The 16075-nt window shown below is 36.4% G+C and overlaps 1 protein-coding gene across 3 annotated transcripts in view; it reads left to right on the forward strand.

The window, feature by feature from the left end:
* Positions 1-14659, forward strand: part of LOC138323915 (probable helicase with zinc finger domain) — a 40690-nt gene extending 26031 nt beyond the window's left edge. For all 3 annotated transcript variants that reach the window (XM_069268850.1, XM_069268852.1, XM_069268851.1), the window contains exons 18-23: positions 2129-2422; positions 2687-2797; positions 4000-4075; positions 4451-4646; positions 5055-5346; positions 6890-14659. In XM_069268850.1, the coding sequence (XP_069124951.1) occupies positions 2129-2422; positions 2687-2797; positions 4000-4075; positions 4451-4646; positions 5055-5346; positions 6890-8368 (2448 nt within the window). In that variant the 3' untranslated portion in view covers positions 8369-14659. The remainder of the gene's footprint in view (positions 1-2128; positions 2423-2686; positions 2798-3999; positions 4076-4450; positions 4647-5054; positions 5347-6889) is intronic.
* The last annotated feature ends 1416 nt before the right edge of the window (positions 14660-16075 follow it).

Here is a 16075-nt window from a genome sequence, read left to right on the forward strand (position 1 = left end):
AAGTCATTGGAGTCAAGAAATCCTTCATCCTTACCAGGTACTGTATAGATAGATATGGTCAAAATCATTGGAGTCAAGAAATCCTTCATCCTTACTAGGTACTGTATAGATAGATATGGTCAAAATATTGGAGTCAAGAAATCCTTCATCGTTACTAGGTACTGTATAGATAGATATGGTCAAATTAATTGGAGTCAACAAATCCTTCATCCTTACTAGGTACTGTATAGATAGATATGGTCAAAGTCATTGGAGTCAAGAAATCCTTCATCCTTACTAGGTACTGTATAGATAGGATATGGTCAAATTCATTGGAGTCAAGAAATCCTTCATCCTTACTAGGTACTGTATAGATAGATATGGTCAAAATCATTTGGAGTCAAGAAATCCTTCATCGTTACTAGGTACTGTATAGATAGATATGGTCAAAATCATTGAAAATTGAGTCAAGAAATCCTTCATCCTTACTTGATACTGTATAGATAGATATGGTCAAAATCATTGGAGTCAAGAAATCCTTCATCCTTACTAGGTACTGTATAGATAGATATGGTCAAAGTCATTGGAGTCAAGAAATCCTTCATCCTTACTAGGTACTGTATAGATAGATATGGTCAAGTTAATGGAGTCAAGAAATCCTTCATCCTTACTAGGTACTGTATAGATAGATATGGTCAAAGTCACTGGAGTCAAGAAATCCTTCATCCTTACTAGGTACTGTATAGATAGATATGGTCAAAGTCATTGGAGTCAAGAAATCCTTCATCCTTACTAGGTACTGTATAGATAGATATGGTCAAAGTCATTGGAGTCAAGAAATCCTTCATCCTTACTAGGTACTGTATAGATAGATATGGTCAAAGTCACTGGAGTCAAGAAATCCTTCATCCTTACTAGGTACTGTATAGATAGATATGGTCAAAGTCCTTGGAGTCAAGAAATCCTTCATCCTTACCAGGTACTGTATAGATAGATATGGTCAAAATCATTGGAGTCAAGAAATCCTTCATCCTTACCAGGTACTGTATAGATAGATAAGGTCAAAATCATTGAAAATTGAGTCAAGAAATCCTTCATCCTTACTAGGTACTGTATAGATAGATATGGTCAAAGTCATTGGAGTCAAGAAATCCTTCATCCTTACTAGGTACTGTATAGATAGATATGGTCAAAGTCATTGGAGTCAAGAAATCCTTCATCCTTACTAGGTACTGTATAGATAGATATGGTCAAAAATCATTGGAGTCAAGAAATCCTTCATCCTTACTAGGTACTGTATAGATAGATATGGTCAAATTCATAAGAGTCAAGAAATCCTTCATCCTTACTAGGTACTGTATAGATAGATATGGTCAAATTCATTGGAGTCAAGAAATCCTTCATCCTTACTAGGTACTGTATAGATAGATATGGTCAAAATCATTGAAAGTTGAGTCAAGAAATCCTTCATCCTTACTAGGTACTGTATAGATAGATATGGTCAAAATCATTGAAAATTGAGTCAAGAAATCCTTCATCCTTACTAGGTACTGTATAGATAGATATGGTCAAATTCATAAGAGTCAAGAAATCCTTCATCCTTACTAGGTACTGTATAGATAGATATGGTCAAAATCATTGAAAATTGAGTCAAGAAATCAGTCCTTAGGTACTAAAGAGATGATTATGGTCATAGATCATTGAAAAATTGAGTCAAGAAATTTGTGAGACACAGATAAATTTGTGAGACACAGGATAAATTGTGAGACACAGATAAATTTGTGAGACACAGATAAATTGAATATCTTCATGTTCACTAAATTTTCATTCAGATTTACGGCATAAAAAGATTGTTCTAAAAAGAAAATTACAGGATTGTTAGCATGCAAAATTAACTGGCAATGCAATATGATCAAACCTTTTTTACCTATTCCAGCATAATAATTTTTTATTCAGAACTTTACATTAAAGGTACTATTAATTGATGTTGTTGGTTAATTATCTATAAAGTTTTCTGTGTAACTTGAATATTCTTTAATATAGATGATAATTATGCAGTGACATGCACCACATCTATAATAAGACATGTTTTAAAAACGTTATTTGGGGACAGCGATACATCACTTACCATTAATCTGTTCTTTTCCAGTTGAGTCCCGAGATATACTCCGACCTCGGACGACAGCAGGGATTCCAGAAGTCCATGTTGGAGCGTCTACACGAGTTGTACCCAGACGACGTACCCTGTAAAGTTATGCTGTGTGAGAACTATCGATCACACTCGGCCATCATCGACTTCACCTCGGACCTGTTTTACGACAGTCAGCTGACGGCTAGTAGTGACCAGCCCTGTCATCCACTCTACCACCCTCTAACCTTCTTCTCCGCCCGCGGTGAGGAGGTGCAGCATGAAAACAGTATAGGCTTCTATAACATTGCTGAGGTAAGTCTGAGGAGGTGCAGCATGAAAACAGTATAGGCTTCTATAACATTGCTCAAGTAAGTCTGAAAACTACTTCTTTAAATTCAAATTAAACTTTAAACAGGGTTGAAAAGGTCTACAATATTATTGAGATGATTGTTAAATTGTGACTAAACATGAAAAGTAATATTTCTATGTCCACTAAGTCTCTACCAAAATGATGTTTACACAAACCTAATGTATTTACATGTGAATTAGCAGATTCTGACTTTGTTGTATTTGTAGGTACATGAAGTTATTGACCGTGTGGATCAGCTGGTGAGGTCATGGCCAAGCTCTGAGTGGGGAGAGCTTGGGGAGGGCTCAGTAGGAGTGCTTACACCATATACTGACCAGGTAAGACCAAGCTCTGAGTGGGGAGAGCTTGGGGAGGGCTCAGTAGGTGTGCTTACACCATATACTGACCAGGTAAGACCAAGCTCTGAGTGGGGAGAGCTTGGGGAGGGCTCAGTAGGTGTGCTTACACCATATACTGACCAGGTAAGGCCAAGCTCTGAGTGGGGAGAGCTTGGGGAGGGCTCAGTAGGTGTGCTTACACCATATACTGACCAGGTAAGGCCAAGCTCTGAGTGGGGAGAGCTTAGGGAGGGCTCAGTAGGTGTGCTTACACCATATACTGACCAGGTAAGGCCAAGCTCTCAGTGGGGAGAGCTTAGGGAGGGCTCAGTAGGAGTGCTTACACCATATACTGACCAGGTAAAAGCCAAGCTCTCAGTGGGAAAGCTTATGGAGGGCTCAGTAGGTGTGCTTACACCATATACTGACCAGGTAAGGCCAAGCTCTGAGTTGGGAAAGTTTAGGGAGGGCTCAGTAGGAGTGCTTACACCATATACTGACCAGGTAAGGCCAAGCTCTCAGTGGGGAGAGCTTAGGGAGGGCTCAGCACGAGTGCTTTCACCATATACTGACCAGGTATGACAAAGCTCTGAAAGAAGAGAGCTTGAGGAGGGCTCACTAGCAGTGCTTACACTGTATACTGACCAGTTAAGGTCAAGCTCTGAGAGCTTACTAGTGACGGTTAAGCTCTGAATGGGGAGAGTTGCTTACCAATTAAGGTTAAGCTTTGGATGGAGAGAACTTGCCAGTGAAGCTTAAGCTCTGGATGGTGAGAGCTTGCCAGTGAAGGTTAAGCTCTGAGTTGGGAGATCTTTATAGAGAGCTCATTAGGAGTGCTTACACCATATACTGACCTAGTAAGACAAAGCTCTGAGAGATGAGAGCTTACCAGTTAAGGTTAAGCTCTGAGTGTGGAGAGTTGCTTACCAAATAATATTAAGCTCTGGATGGAGAGAGCTTATCAGTGAAGGTTAATCTATGGATGGAGAGAGCTAACCAGTGAAGGTTAAGCTCTAGGTGGAGAGAGTGTACACCATATACTGATCAGATAATAAGGCAGGATGTTTTACTGGGAGTAAAGACAGAGTCAATGGAAACAGAAAATTGGAAGAAATTATAGTTAAAATATGATGTCAGAGAATGAGAATGCTATGAGAGTTGACTTCAATCTCAGATATTTTGTAATGTGTTCTTCATTGTAGGTGTTCCACATCCGATCTGAGTTAAGGAAAAGAAAAATGTACAATATCAAAGTGGAAAGAGTATTCAATGTACAAGGTAATGTTTGTATTGTATTTTAATATTTAGTTTAACTGTATACAAAGCTATAGAGAGATAGAGTAAATATAGAACTGATCCTCAGCTGGACATTTCAGGCGATGAATTTCACTTATTATTCATCTGGCCATTGTGCAAAGTAAATTTAAAACATAATATTCATCTTTTGGTAGGAAAATTGGTTTAATGATGTTATAATTTAGACTTCAGTAAAAATGTTTAAGAAGTATCTAATGACTTGACATTTTATGTAAAATATCTGAACTCATTTACCATAAAGACACATTTAGGCTCTTCTAAATCAAAGGTTAGGCCAGTCTATTATAATATTTCTGGGGTGAAAGTCAATAATCATCTTATCTGTTTTGTCCACAGGTAAACAGTTCCGGGTTGTGATTCTGTCTACCGTACGGACCCGACACAGCTGTAGTGCGGACACGATACAGGAGGATGTAGTCAATTATGGTTTCCTGTCCGATATCAAGCTCCTCAACACGGCTATCACCCGTGCCCAATCCCTCGTGATCGTGATCGGGGACCCTGTCTCACTCTGTCTTGTCGGCAAGAGTCGGTAAGCTGATAACTCAAATGTCCAAAGCATTACTTTCAGTAGGAATAGATGTTATGGCTTTAAGTAAGAATGTAAATTAATAAATAATTTGTGTGATTAATTTTAGCAAATTCAGCAATAAAGATAAATTCATAAAAGTTTTTGTCTGTGTGTTAATTAATATCTTTAACAACTTTTTTACAATTAAACTGAAATGCTTTTCAATTGAATTATTGCTTTGTATCTTAAATCACGAACATTTAGTATCCACAAAAGAACGCTTCTTGTTTGAAGTACGAAAAACTTAATTTTGAATTAGTCACTTACATTGTTAAAGACTTTTACAAAAGAACTTTGAATCCTTTTTTCTGCTTAGGAAACAATATGAAAGGTAACCTGGAGGTTATCGTCACGTTTTCTCTTTGGCAGGAAAATTTGGGAGTATTATTTAGAGATCTGTAAAGACAATAACAGTTTGTTTGGTACGACCTGGGAACAGCTGAAGGCTCAGTTAACATCAGCAGACATGCGTAAGACATTCATTCTCAACCCGCTAGCCCCAGAATTTGTACCAAATAGACTCTTCCATGCAACAGCGCCAGATATTGCCAGACAAACAGCGACAGGCTCACCGACCAGTTACCATGGGGTTTCTCAACATCCACAGTATTACATGGGTCCAAGGATGGCATACCCGGGACAGCAGTTTCCTCACCAACAGGTAACATAGCAATTATCTAAGTGTCTTGTGATTTAAAACTGTGGCCCTTATTTTAGTGTCTTGTGAATAAAAACAATAATCTTATGTAATCGTCTTTTGACTTAAAACTATTGCTCTTAACTTAGTATCTAGGGACTGAAAAATTTGGCTCTCATTTCAGTGTCTAGTGACTTAAAACTTTTGCTCTCAACTTAGTGTCTTGTAACTTAAAATTTTGACTCTCATCTTAATGTCTTATGGCTCTCATCTTAGTGTCTTAGGATTTGAAACTTTGATTCTCATCCTAGTGTCTTGAGACTTTTTGAATCTCATCTTAGTGGCTTATGACTTGAAACTTTGGCTCTCAACTTAGTGTCTTGTAACTTAAAATTTTGACTCTCATCTTAATGTCTTATGGCTCTCATCTTAATGTCTTGTGACTTAAAACTTTGATTCTCATCTTAATGTCTTGTGACTTAAAACTTTGATTCTCATCTTAATGTCTTGTGACTTAACAATCAGACTCTATCTTAGTGTCTTTTAACTTGAAATTTTGTCTTGTGACTTAAAACTTAGACTCTCATCTTAATGTCTTGTGAATTAAAACTTTGATTCTCATCCTAGTGTATTGTGACTTAAAACTTAGGCTCTCATCTTAATGTCTTGTGACTTAAATCTTTGATTCTCATCCTAGTGTATTGTGACTTAAAACTTTGACTCTCATCTTAATGTCTTGTGACTTAAAAACAATCAGACTCTATCTTAATGTCTTTTAACTTGAAATTTTGTCTTGTGACTTCAAACTTTGGCTCTCATCTTAATGTTTTGTGACTTCAAACTTTGGCTCTCAACTTAGTGTCTTGTGACTTCAAACCTTTTACTCTGATCTTAGTGTCTTGTCTCTTAAAACTTTGACTGATCTTAGTGTCTTGTCTCTTAAAACTTTGACTCTTATCTAAGTGTCTTGTGACTTGAAACTTTGACTCTTATCTAAGTGTCTTGTGACTTGAAACTTTGACTCTCAACTTAGTGTCTTGTGACTTCAAACCTTTTACTCTGATCTTAGTGTCTTGTCTCTTAAAACTTTGACTGATCTTAGTGTCTTGTCTCTTAAAACTTTGACTGATCTTAGTGTCTTGTCTCTTAAAACTTTGACTCTTATCTAAGTGTCTTGTGACTTCAAACTTTGACTCTTATCTAAGTGTCTTGTGACTTAAAACTTTGACTCTTATCTAAGTGTCTTGTGACTTAAAACTTTGACTCTTATCTTATTGTCCTATGACTTAAAACTACGGCTCTTATATTAAGTTTCTTGTGATTTAAAGCTTTAGATCTCATCTTAGTGTCATATTTATCTTACCATTGTCGAAATTTCGATGAAGAAGTGTTTCTACTGGAGTCAGAAATGACTTAAAACCAATATTGTAGATAATTATAAGTTTGTTCATATTTATGGTTTATACTGTCAAACTCAAATAGTGGTTCTTGTCCATACATGATTCTGTTTGAATGAATGTAAATAACGTATTTCTTATTTTTACCCTGACTTGTGATTTCTTTGCAGATGTTTCCTCAGCCCTATATGCCAGTGCCATACCCAGGCCTCATTCCCCACGTGGTATACAACAGACAAGGAGTTCCTCACATTATCAGCTCCCCAGTACCTGGCAGAGCTGCGGTACGGGGCTATCAACCCCGACATGCATCACCACTTGCCATTCCCAAGGTCAGACATGGCGACAAGGACAAGGCTAAGGCCGACCCATCACAACCAGACATCGTCATACCAGGAAAGAAGGTGCCATCGATGGCCCGTGGACGGCAGATCATGTACATGCCTCAACGTATGCCATCGGCCTATCAGCAGATGTACTACTACCCGCAACACTACGGCGGGTACTACTATCTACCAGAGGACCACAGAGTACTTCTTAACCAGCCACACCCACGGGGGCCATTGGTACACCCGCTGGCACCACAACACCCAAGTCAGTTCTATCCTATCCTACGCCCACATTATGCCCAGGTGGGACTGGATGAAGCAGAAGATAAGCGCAGCTCTCAGACGTCCTCCCCTTCTTCCTCACAAGGTCGTTCAGGGTCACCGGCCACATCTCCAGGATCGTCAGCTAGCAGTCAACAGATTCAACTACTCCCAAATGTCCATGTTCCAATTCACCGGTTCCCACGAACTGCCACCCCAACATACGGCTCCCGGTCAAGTACACCACAGCGAACAGAATCACCATCAGCAGCTGCTGTGATTGATCCTCAGGCTTCTCAGAAAATCGAGGCAGGCTACCTGAAATCAGCAAGTCCAGCCTTAGAGCATCAGGAGAGAAGAGGATCTGCTAATAGTCCTCTTGCGCGGGTGATTGCCTCTGCCCAGAGGCAAGCACCATCAGCTGCTGATAGCGGATTGGTATTGTCCACACCCTATAGTAGAGGGTTTGGTGATATGGTTATGCCTGGTCAAAACGGGGATGTGAATGATGTGGTCAAAAAGGAAAAGACGAAAAGGACACCAGTGGGACTTCGACTAGAGACAGGATTCAGTCGACAGTTTAGCGAAGATTTGGAAACACCGACAGAAATCACAGACTTGGTAAAGATGATTGACGAGACAATTGAAGAAGGTCACGAATCAGCTGAAGAGGAAGAGCAATGGACCAGCAAAGACTCCAAATTGGAAAGCAGCAAATTTTTCAGCTCGCGATCTGCTACTGCCACAACCACTACACGTAAACTTCATCTTAATATTCCTCAGCAGTCCTCAACGGAAACGTCCGAATCATCTGGATCACCGCCATCTAGTCCTCCAGGATCTGATCAAAAACCAACGTACGCTGGCATGTTACGTCGTCGACTTCCCCCAGCCACCAGTGACATTGATCCCAATCTACTGGAGCCACAGACCCCTCACACTCCTGCAGGCTTTATTTCTCCCGGGACTGATGTCGATACTGATCCGCTGGGAATCCTCAGAAACCTGAACATCAACGCTTCTACCGAGAAACAGAGAACCTATAAATATTTCTCTTAAGAAGAAAATCTTCTACTGAGAAGTAGATAACTTATTAATCAATATTTCTCTTAAGAAGAAATTAGAAGTATTTCTCTTAACGATGAAAAGAAATATTCAGGATAATTAGTTAAGTAATTTGTATTTATATTAATGCAAAGTTATCACTAATTTATCCGTTTCGTATGAGAAGGTTCAGCTCTGGTAAATGAAAATTAGATATTTGTGTATAATTTCACTCACAGCTTAATATCTTACTTTACTTTACAGATACATGTAGATATAGTATTTCTATTTTGAAAGAGAAAGATTAAAAAATACAAGATTGAATTACAAAACAGACATTGTCAGTAGTGACATTTATTTTTATAAATGAATGAAAACAGAATGTACGTGTATATGTAATCCTGTTACTGGCTCCAGACAGGCTGTGAATATTTTCTGAATCTGCTTGAACACAGTATTGTTTGTATCAGCCGTTGTCTCGTCCATTTGTCACATACATATTTGATATTGCAGTGGAAAAGCTTAACCTTATCTTGCAGGTTCTTTGGTAGAAATCTTAACTGTTACTACTTATGATTCTCAGGATGAAATATTCAGGTGATCGACGATGGCCTTTCTAGAATATTGATAAAAACAGTGATGCATGTTATGAAACTAGATTGTACTTGCGAATGGAATAGCTTCAACAACAGATGGGTTTTGGTTTTTGATGTGTCGTTTTAACTTTTTCGATTTTGAGTACTTTGTGTGTTTGAATGTTTTCGGCATTTGATCGCTGGTTGATCACATTATTGCTAACTACGGAGTTATCTACCTTTGACATATTGTTTCATGCCTTCACATAGTTGATCCCTTTAGTGTTTATCTAACAGTCAAAGTCTTGTTTCACCAGACTAGAGCTGTCTGCCCTTAGTCGCTGGTTGACGAGGTTCGTAAATTCCGGGTACATTTCTTCATGCATATTTCTCAGTCACTCAGGTGTATTTGTGTGTGTATATATTGTAATTAACAATTATTGTTTGATTTTTTACTCGGTTAAGTCAGATATAAATATATTTGCCTTTAAGACTATGAACATAAAAAACAATAAAAAAAAACCACCTGATAAATCCATTTTACTGTGACTTGCTGGTATATGCTTTCAGACCAAGTACCTTCATAATCGGGTGTGGCCGATGTTCCTCCAAATATGCATGTAGTTCATTTCATATTGATAGAGGCTCATCTAAATCCAAAAAGTACAGTATATGCTATCAATTTGAAATTTCCCCCTTTAATTATATTTGTTATGTACACATTCACTATGATAATCAATGCTCCAACATGATAAGTGTGGTGTATATGCATATTATATATCAGTCTATATTTAGTAACAGCTTATCTATATATAGTGTAACTAATTAGAATTATTTTTCAATTAATATTGTTTCATAGTATCTGTATTGATTGCTTTGTGATTTAAAATTCAGCTGATGTAATTAATTACTATATGCCAATAATTGACAAGGTGTTAATTGTTATGCTGTCAGTGACAATGTGATCCATTACATGAAATAGTCGAATGTTATTCTTTATTTGACTTCAGTTATTGTAGGAAGGCAGTCGACTCATCAGTCTGTAAAATGATAACAACAGAAATGTTATTTCATACAAGGAGGTAGATGAGACTTGCTTATAAATCCTTGTTTCATAGCAAATCCTGCTTCTTTCTCCATGAGGTAGAATTATTTTGTAGATTTGGTTTTAAATTCATTTGAATTTGAAAATAGGAGATTCTGGAGAGTGTTTACTTTTGTTATTTGTTGTAGCAGAAAAGTGCTATTTTGTATTTCAAAATACAGCTGAACTTTGTAACTTGTAGTCTGTGTTAATTCATTCACCCCTGAAATTTCATAATGGACTGGTCAAGTCTATGATTTAGAAGAGTCTAAAATGTCTGCAAGGGTGAATTAATTAAATATAATAATTCTGTTTGCCCATAAGTCACATGTTACACCAACCATAGTTAACTTAGTATTACAATGACACTGATTTATAAAATCTTATGATCATTAACTAATTCACACCTGAGATTCCATAATGGACAGTTCCAGATTTGGAAATGGAAGAGTTCAAATGTGTCTTTAGGGGCGAATGAGTGCGTCGTGAATGCTAATTAGTATCAGTTTGGTGATATTTACTTAGAATTCAGTAAATGACCTCTGAGAAATCAGTATTCAATGGAGAGAAATGGGTTGGTCTACTTAAAAATATGTGGATTTCAGAAGAAAATGCTCTGTGTGTTGTTTGTACTGGTACATTTGGCGGCATGCAGGGGGCCGTGATTTTTCATTGGTTGTTTATTCTCTGGTTAGCAAAAGATTTACTTTTGAATGATTTTGTATATGAATGTTATCAAGTTCCTTTTTAAAAGTTACAACTTTAGATATCTTGAGTTACATATAACCTGTTTGTTGGTAGTTTGTTCATCAAAACCATGTTATTGTATTCTGTTGTGTTTGATTTGAGGATTTGGGACTTTCGGTTTGTTAATTTATATTTCTTTTGGAAATCGTTCAATAGCTTTGGTAGTTTAGAGACAGATTCTTGATAGAAAGTAGAAAAGTGGTATGGGAAGTTATTACCAAATTACAGGGTCACAGAGTACTAGTAGAATGGTCGCGTTGGGTTAGGTATATTTATACCTGTTACAGAGCCGGTCTCTTATCAACTCCTGATTGGGGATGGGGTTCTCTTTCTTGAAGGATCTATCAAAACTTGAGTTGTTTGATAAGGAAATATGAATGTTTGCAGCATTCTTTTAATTTCAATTTCGAAATATTTTAAAGACAAAAATATGTGAAATGTCAATAGGTTTGGATATCAAGTATCGCCATTTTCGTCTTGTCCTTATTAATGAACCTTTCTGTGATCTGCTTTTGTTTTAGTTTTTTTTTTTTTTTTTTTGATGAAGTTTCATTGCCAAGTTGGGAAGTTGGAAATGTCTTGGTATTTGTTGCTTGAGAACTTGGTAGAATATGATTGAATTTGAAGGGAAATGGTCCACAAACTGGAATGATTAATGTGTGAATTTGAAGGGAAATGGTCCACAAACTGGAATGATTAATGTGTTAAAGGTTGGCCGTGAATATTTGTCTATAAATAACAGATAATGATCTCGATAGATGGAACAGTCAGACCAAAGTAGATATTTGATGATCATTAATGAGAAATCAATCTGCAATTCATTTATTTCTGTGTGACCTGATCATACTTGATACTATCTTACCTCCGAAATCATAATGAACTGTTCCATCCTTACAATTAGATAAGTTTAAATCAACCCTCAGGGGTGATTGGGGTAAAAGTTTCCGACCAAACGAAGGAATAAAATTTGTGATAGCATGGATTTTTTAAAAGTGTTATTGCCATTGACTGTGATAGAAAATAAGAAAAGCATTATTTGACGGCCTGTGAGCAATATAGGCCCATTGGGTCATGAGTTTATTATTCTGCCCTAGGAATGTCACAGTTATACCAAGATTTTTAAGTTGATGATAAACTAGATAAATTCTACATCATTCTGTTCGATTGTTTAAATAATTAAAAAAAATTGAATGTTTGAATTCTACTTAAAAATAGATTTTATCGCTTATGTTAACCTTTGTTTAATAATATGGAGTTTGTTAAAGATGCTCCACCGCTGTCGGAGCATAAATGATATTCATCATTTGAAAAATAATTGGTGTTTAATCATGTATATATATGTCTAATTAACACAAAAAATAATATATGTTGATTTATTTTGCCTTTGGTGCATGCACAATCAGTACTTCATTCCATATAGGATATAGTGCCACAGAATTTTTTCAGGATGCAATTAATTATTTTTTTTATATTTTTAACTTGAAGTAAAATAAGAAGCTCAAACTTTTCAATGGTGGTAAAAGTGTAAAGTAAGTAACTTTTGTAACTGAAAAAAATACTGAATCACCTGCTTCTGTTTTTGATACTGAAAAAAATACCTTTTGTCAGCGGTGGAGCATCTTTATGTGTTTGTGAAACTAACTTTATCAATCTGGTTTTATATACTATTGTTCTTGTCTGTTTTGCAATATTATCACACATTTATCATACTTCAACTTTTGGATTTCATAAAAAATCAATCGAGAATGATATTGATAAAAGATTAATCAAAATTTCATTTTTTAAAGTCATGAATATTATTGGAAAGAATGCAAAAAATATTTTTCATCCAGATCCACACTAATGTGAAAAGACATCCATATTCATAGTGTTTTATCATCAAATAACACAATGATATTGATTTCACTGTGATTGACTTGATTTGTAAATATTTTTTTGTTGAGAAGAGTCTAGCTTTAATGTTTGTTGCTTTCAGTAGGTGGTAGTTGTTTTTTGTGTAACCGTCAACATAAGCAAACAAACAAACCTTGTTTTTTACCCATCACTCCAGCAAACAAAATACCAAAAGATTACTCTAAAATATGTGAAATTGTCGTTTTAGACTTCAGTTTGTTATTGATTAGAAAACAAACCCAAAAAAAAATCTCAGTTGAAGAAACACCAAATTTGGAAATGTTTAATTCATATCGATTTGAAAACAATTTCATTTTATTCAACAAGAGACAAGATATGTCAATTGTAGGTAAGAATAAGTCACACATGGTAATCAGATGGTATGTGAATTCTACATTGTCCTTGACAACAGACACTAAGAAATGGTTCTTGACACAGGGACTTGGCGCGAATCAAATATATAATATTATATATAGATATTGACAGTTGTTCGTAAATTTGTGCCAAATCCCTGTGAACTAGTGACACAATTTTGCTCTGGTGTATTCACTGTCTATTTTTTAAAGGTTCTAGCTTAAAGCAATCAATTCAGCTCATGTTCTACTAACCAAGATGCTTGTATTTATAGGAGTTAATCGATATGATTTGATAATTTTTGCTGCAAAGTTCCAGGCTAAATCAATCAATCAATGGTACTACATATAACTAGGCACCAACCTAAAGTTATTATAATCATAGATTCGTTTGCTAGTATATATACCCAATAGTATAAGCTAATATATGATTTAATTGTAATATGTTATAGCAATACGTGTATGATTATGATTATTATCATTTCGCACATAACACCGGTTTGACCAGGTATTCAAATGGTTTCCATGGTAACTAAGCATAGTGCTATATAGTTTCCATGATATCATTGAATAACCTTGGTGACAACCCAGGAAAATTGGAAATTCACATTTTATAGAGAATTTTATTTTTTACTTCATTTAAGAATTAGGGACTGTATTTTATAAGAGTTAAGAACAAATTGTAAAGGACATACACTTGTTGAGACGAAACCTATAAATAGGCAGAGTCATGCAGGTGATAAACCAAGAATTAACGTTATATATTAAACTGTAATAAGCACATGCTCGGTAATAAGCTAACTCATACTTATTGCAGTATGATAAGATGGTTAGAAATGTTTTAATAGTTTGTGAGCTGATTACATGAGCTTATTACAGACTAATACTTATAGTAGTTAATTATATGGTAACTTCTAATTATTACTCTGTAGTATTGCAACTTAACCATAATCTGAAGACTTGTGCTAAACATGATATAGATATATATAGATAAATATATTATATAAAGCTTGTATATAAGATGTAAGTAAGGAATCAGTAGGTTTTATGGAAAACTTTTTTTGTGTCAATATATTTCCTTTTAAGGACTGTTTAAAGGTGTGGCAGCCATTTTCCTGTTCCCTCTGGTAGTCATGGGTCAATGATCGGTGCTCAGTGATCCGTGCCCAAACAAATATTCGGCAGTTATTTCGTTAATATTCAAAAATTTCTTGTTTTTCCCCCGTCTAGATATTAGGATATTTTATTAATGTGAGAAATATGCCAATTTTCTTAATAATTGAACTCTTTGTCAATTCCGTATTTGTACATTACAGAGTTATCTTCCCTTGCGGATTGGTAATTTTGTGACTTCATGATTCTGTGAGTGTACACGTAATACTTTTCGGAAAAAAACTACTTAATTTGCACTCACAAAATAATGACGTCACAATAGAAACTTACCCACAAAAGAGCTAACTCTGTGATATGCAGACAGAAAATGTAAAAGCTGGAAATTTTACAGAATTGAACATTTTTTGAGGTTGTGGGTCAAGACTGATACTGAAACTTAACTAGGAGAGGAGAACAGAGAAAATGTTCAGTCTGTTACATCCAATTAGTTAACTCACCTTGTAGTAGTTGTAGTGGTCTATTAAAATCTCTTGCACGTTTACTCAATGTGTTGTTTTCTTCATTTCTCGTGGACCGAAAGTGTCAGAATGCGATTGGTACAATCCTAGCCTGAGAGACTCTGGCCCTGACACCAGACTTAGACATTATGACAGATAGATGTCTGGCGTCTCTATTTGTCACAATGTCTAAATCTGGTGTCAGGGCCAGAGTCTCTCGGCTAGTACAATCCATACAGCATCAGTTTCGTGTTGACTTTATTTGATGAAGTGTTAGCGAGCTTTGTTGTTTTTGATTCTAAAAACAAAAGCAGGAAGCCGAATTAGACACTTAAATCACAGGCGTTTGGCTCTATAGACATTTTTTCTCTACATGTGTAATATTATGTCAGTATTACATATAGAGAGAGAAAAAATGTCTATAGAGCCAAACGCCTGTGCTTCAACAGACACACCAAGGTGGTAGTACATATATTACAAAGTAAGTCTGCAGGTATCCAGACTACTGAACTGACTGTGGAACTATCCTAACAATGTTCTAGACATCTAAGTACAGACTAACCCTACCTACTGAACAATTGCAAGAAAACTGACAAAAATTTATAGGCGAGTACAAAAACTGAAGGCAGAGAACCACGACAATATTCTGACAGACTTGAGGGGCAACAAGAAACCAGGCAAGGTGGTGTCAGCATATGTGATATCTATAGGTATTCAGACTACTAAAACTAACTGGATCTATCATACAAATGTTCGAGACGTCAAGTATGGACTAGTCCTGCCTTCTGTAACAGGAGCAGGAACACTGACTTAAGTTCAGGGACGGAGTAATAAAACTGAAGCCAGAGGTCAATATTCTGTTTTCCAACAGACAGTCCGCCCGTCGTCCGTCCGTCCGTCCACATTTCCTTTAAAACGCTACAAATCTTAGAGTTCGGTATAGATTCTAACCAAATTTGGCCAGAAACATCATTGGGGGAAGAAGAACAGAGTTTGTATAGATTTTGGCTCTGACCCCCACCCCCTCCTTCCCCCTGGGCAGGAGGGGCGGGGCCCAATAGGGTAAATAGAGGTAAATCCTTTAAATCGGTACTAGTCATAGAGCTCTGTATGGATTGTAACCAAATTTGGCCAGAAACACTGACCTTCTGGGGCAGTCATAGCGTTTTGCATGGATTGTAACCTAATTTGGTCTGAAACAATCCCCTTGGAAATGGGAACAGAGTTTGTTTTAAAAAAATTGGCTCTGACCCCTTGGAGCAGAAAGAAGGGCCTAACAGGGATTTTAGAGGTAAATCTTTAAATTCCTTTAGAAAAGAAACAATGATTCTGTATTCAGAACATTACTTGGCATTACAAACCAGGTGATCGATACAGGCCCTCTTGGCCTCTTGTTTTTAAATAATGTAATAAGGGGGGGGGGGGGGGGTAGTTGGCTAACGATTATACCCTCGCAATCA

The sequence above is a fragment of the Argopecten irradians genome, chromosome 5, assembly GCF_041381155.1.
Source record: "Argopecten irradians isolate NY chromosome 5, Ai_NY, whole genome shotgun sequence".
In the NCBI taxonomy this organism is placed as follows: Eukaryota; Metazoa; Mollusca; class Bivalvia; order Pectinida; family Pectinidae; genus Argopecten; species Argopecten irradians.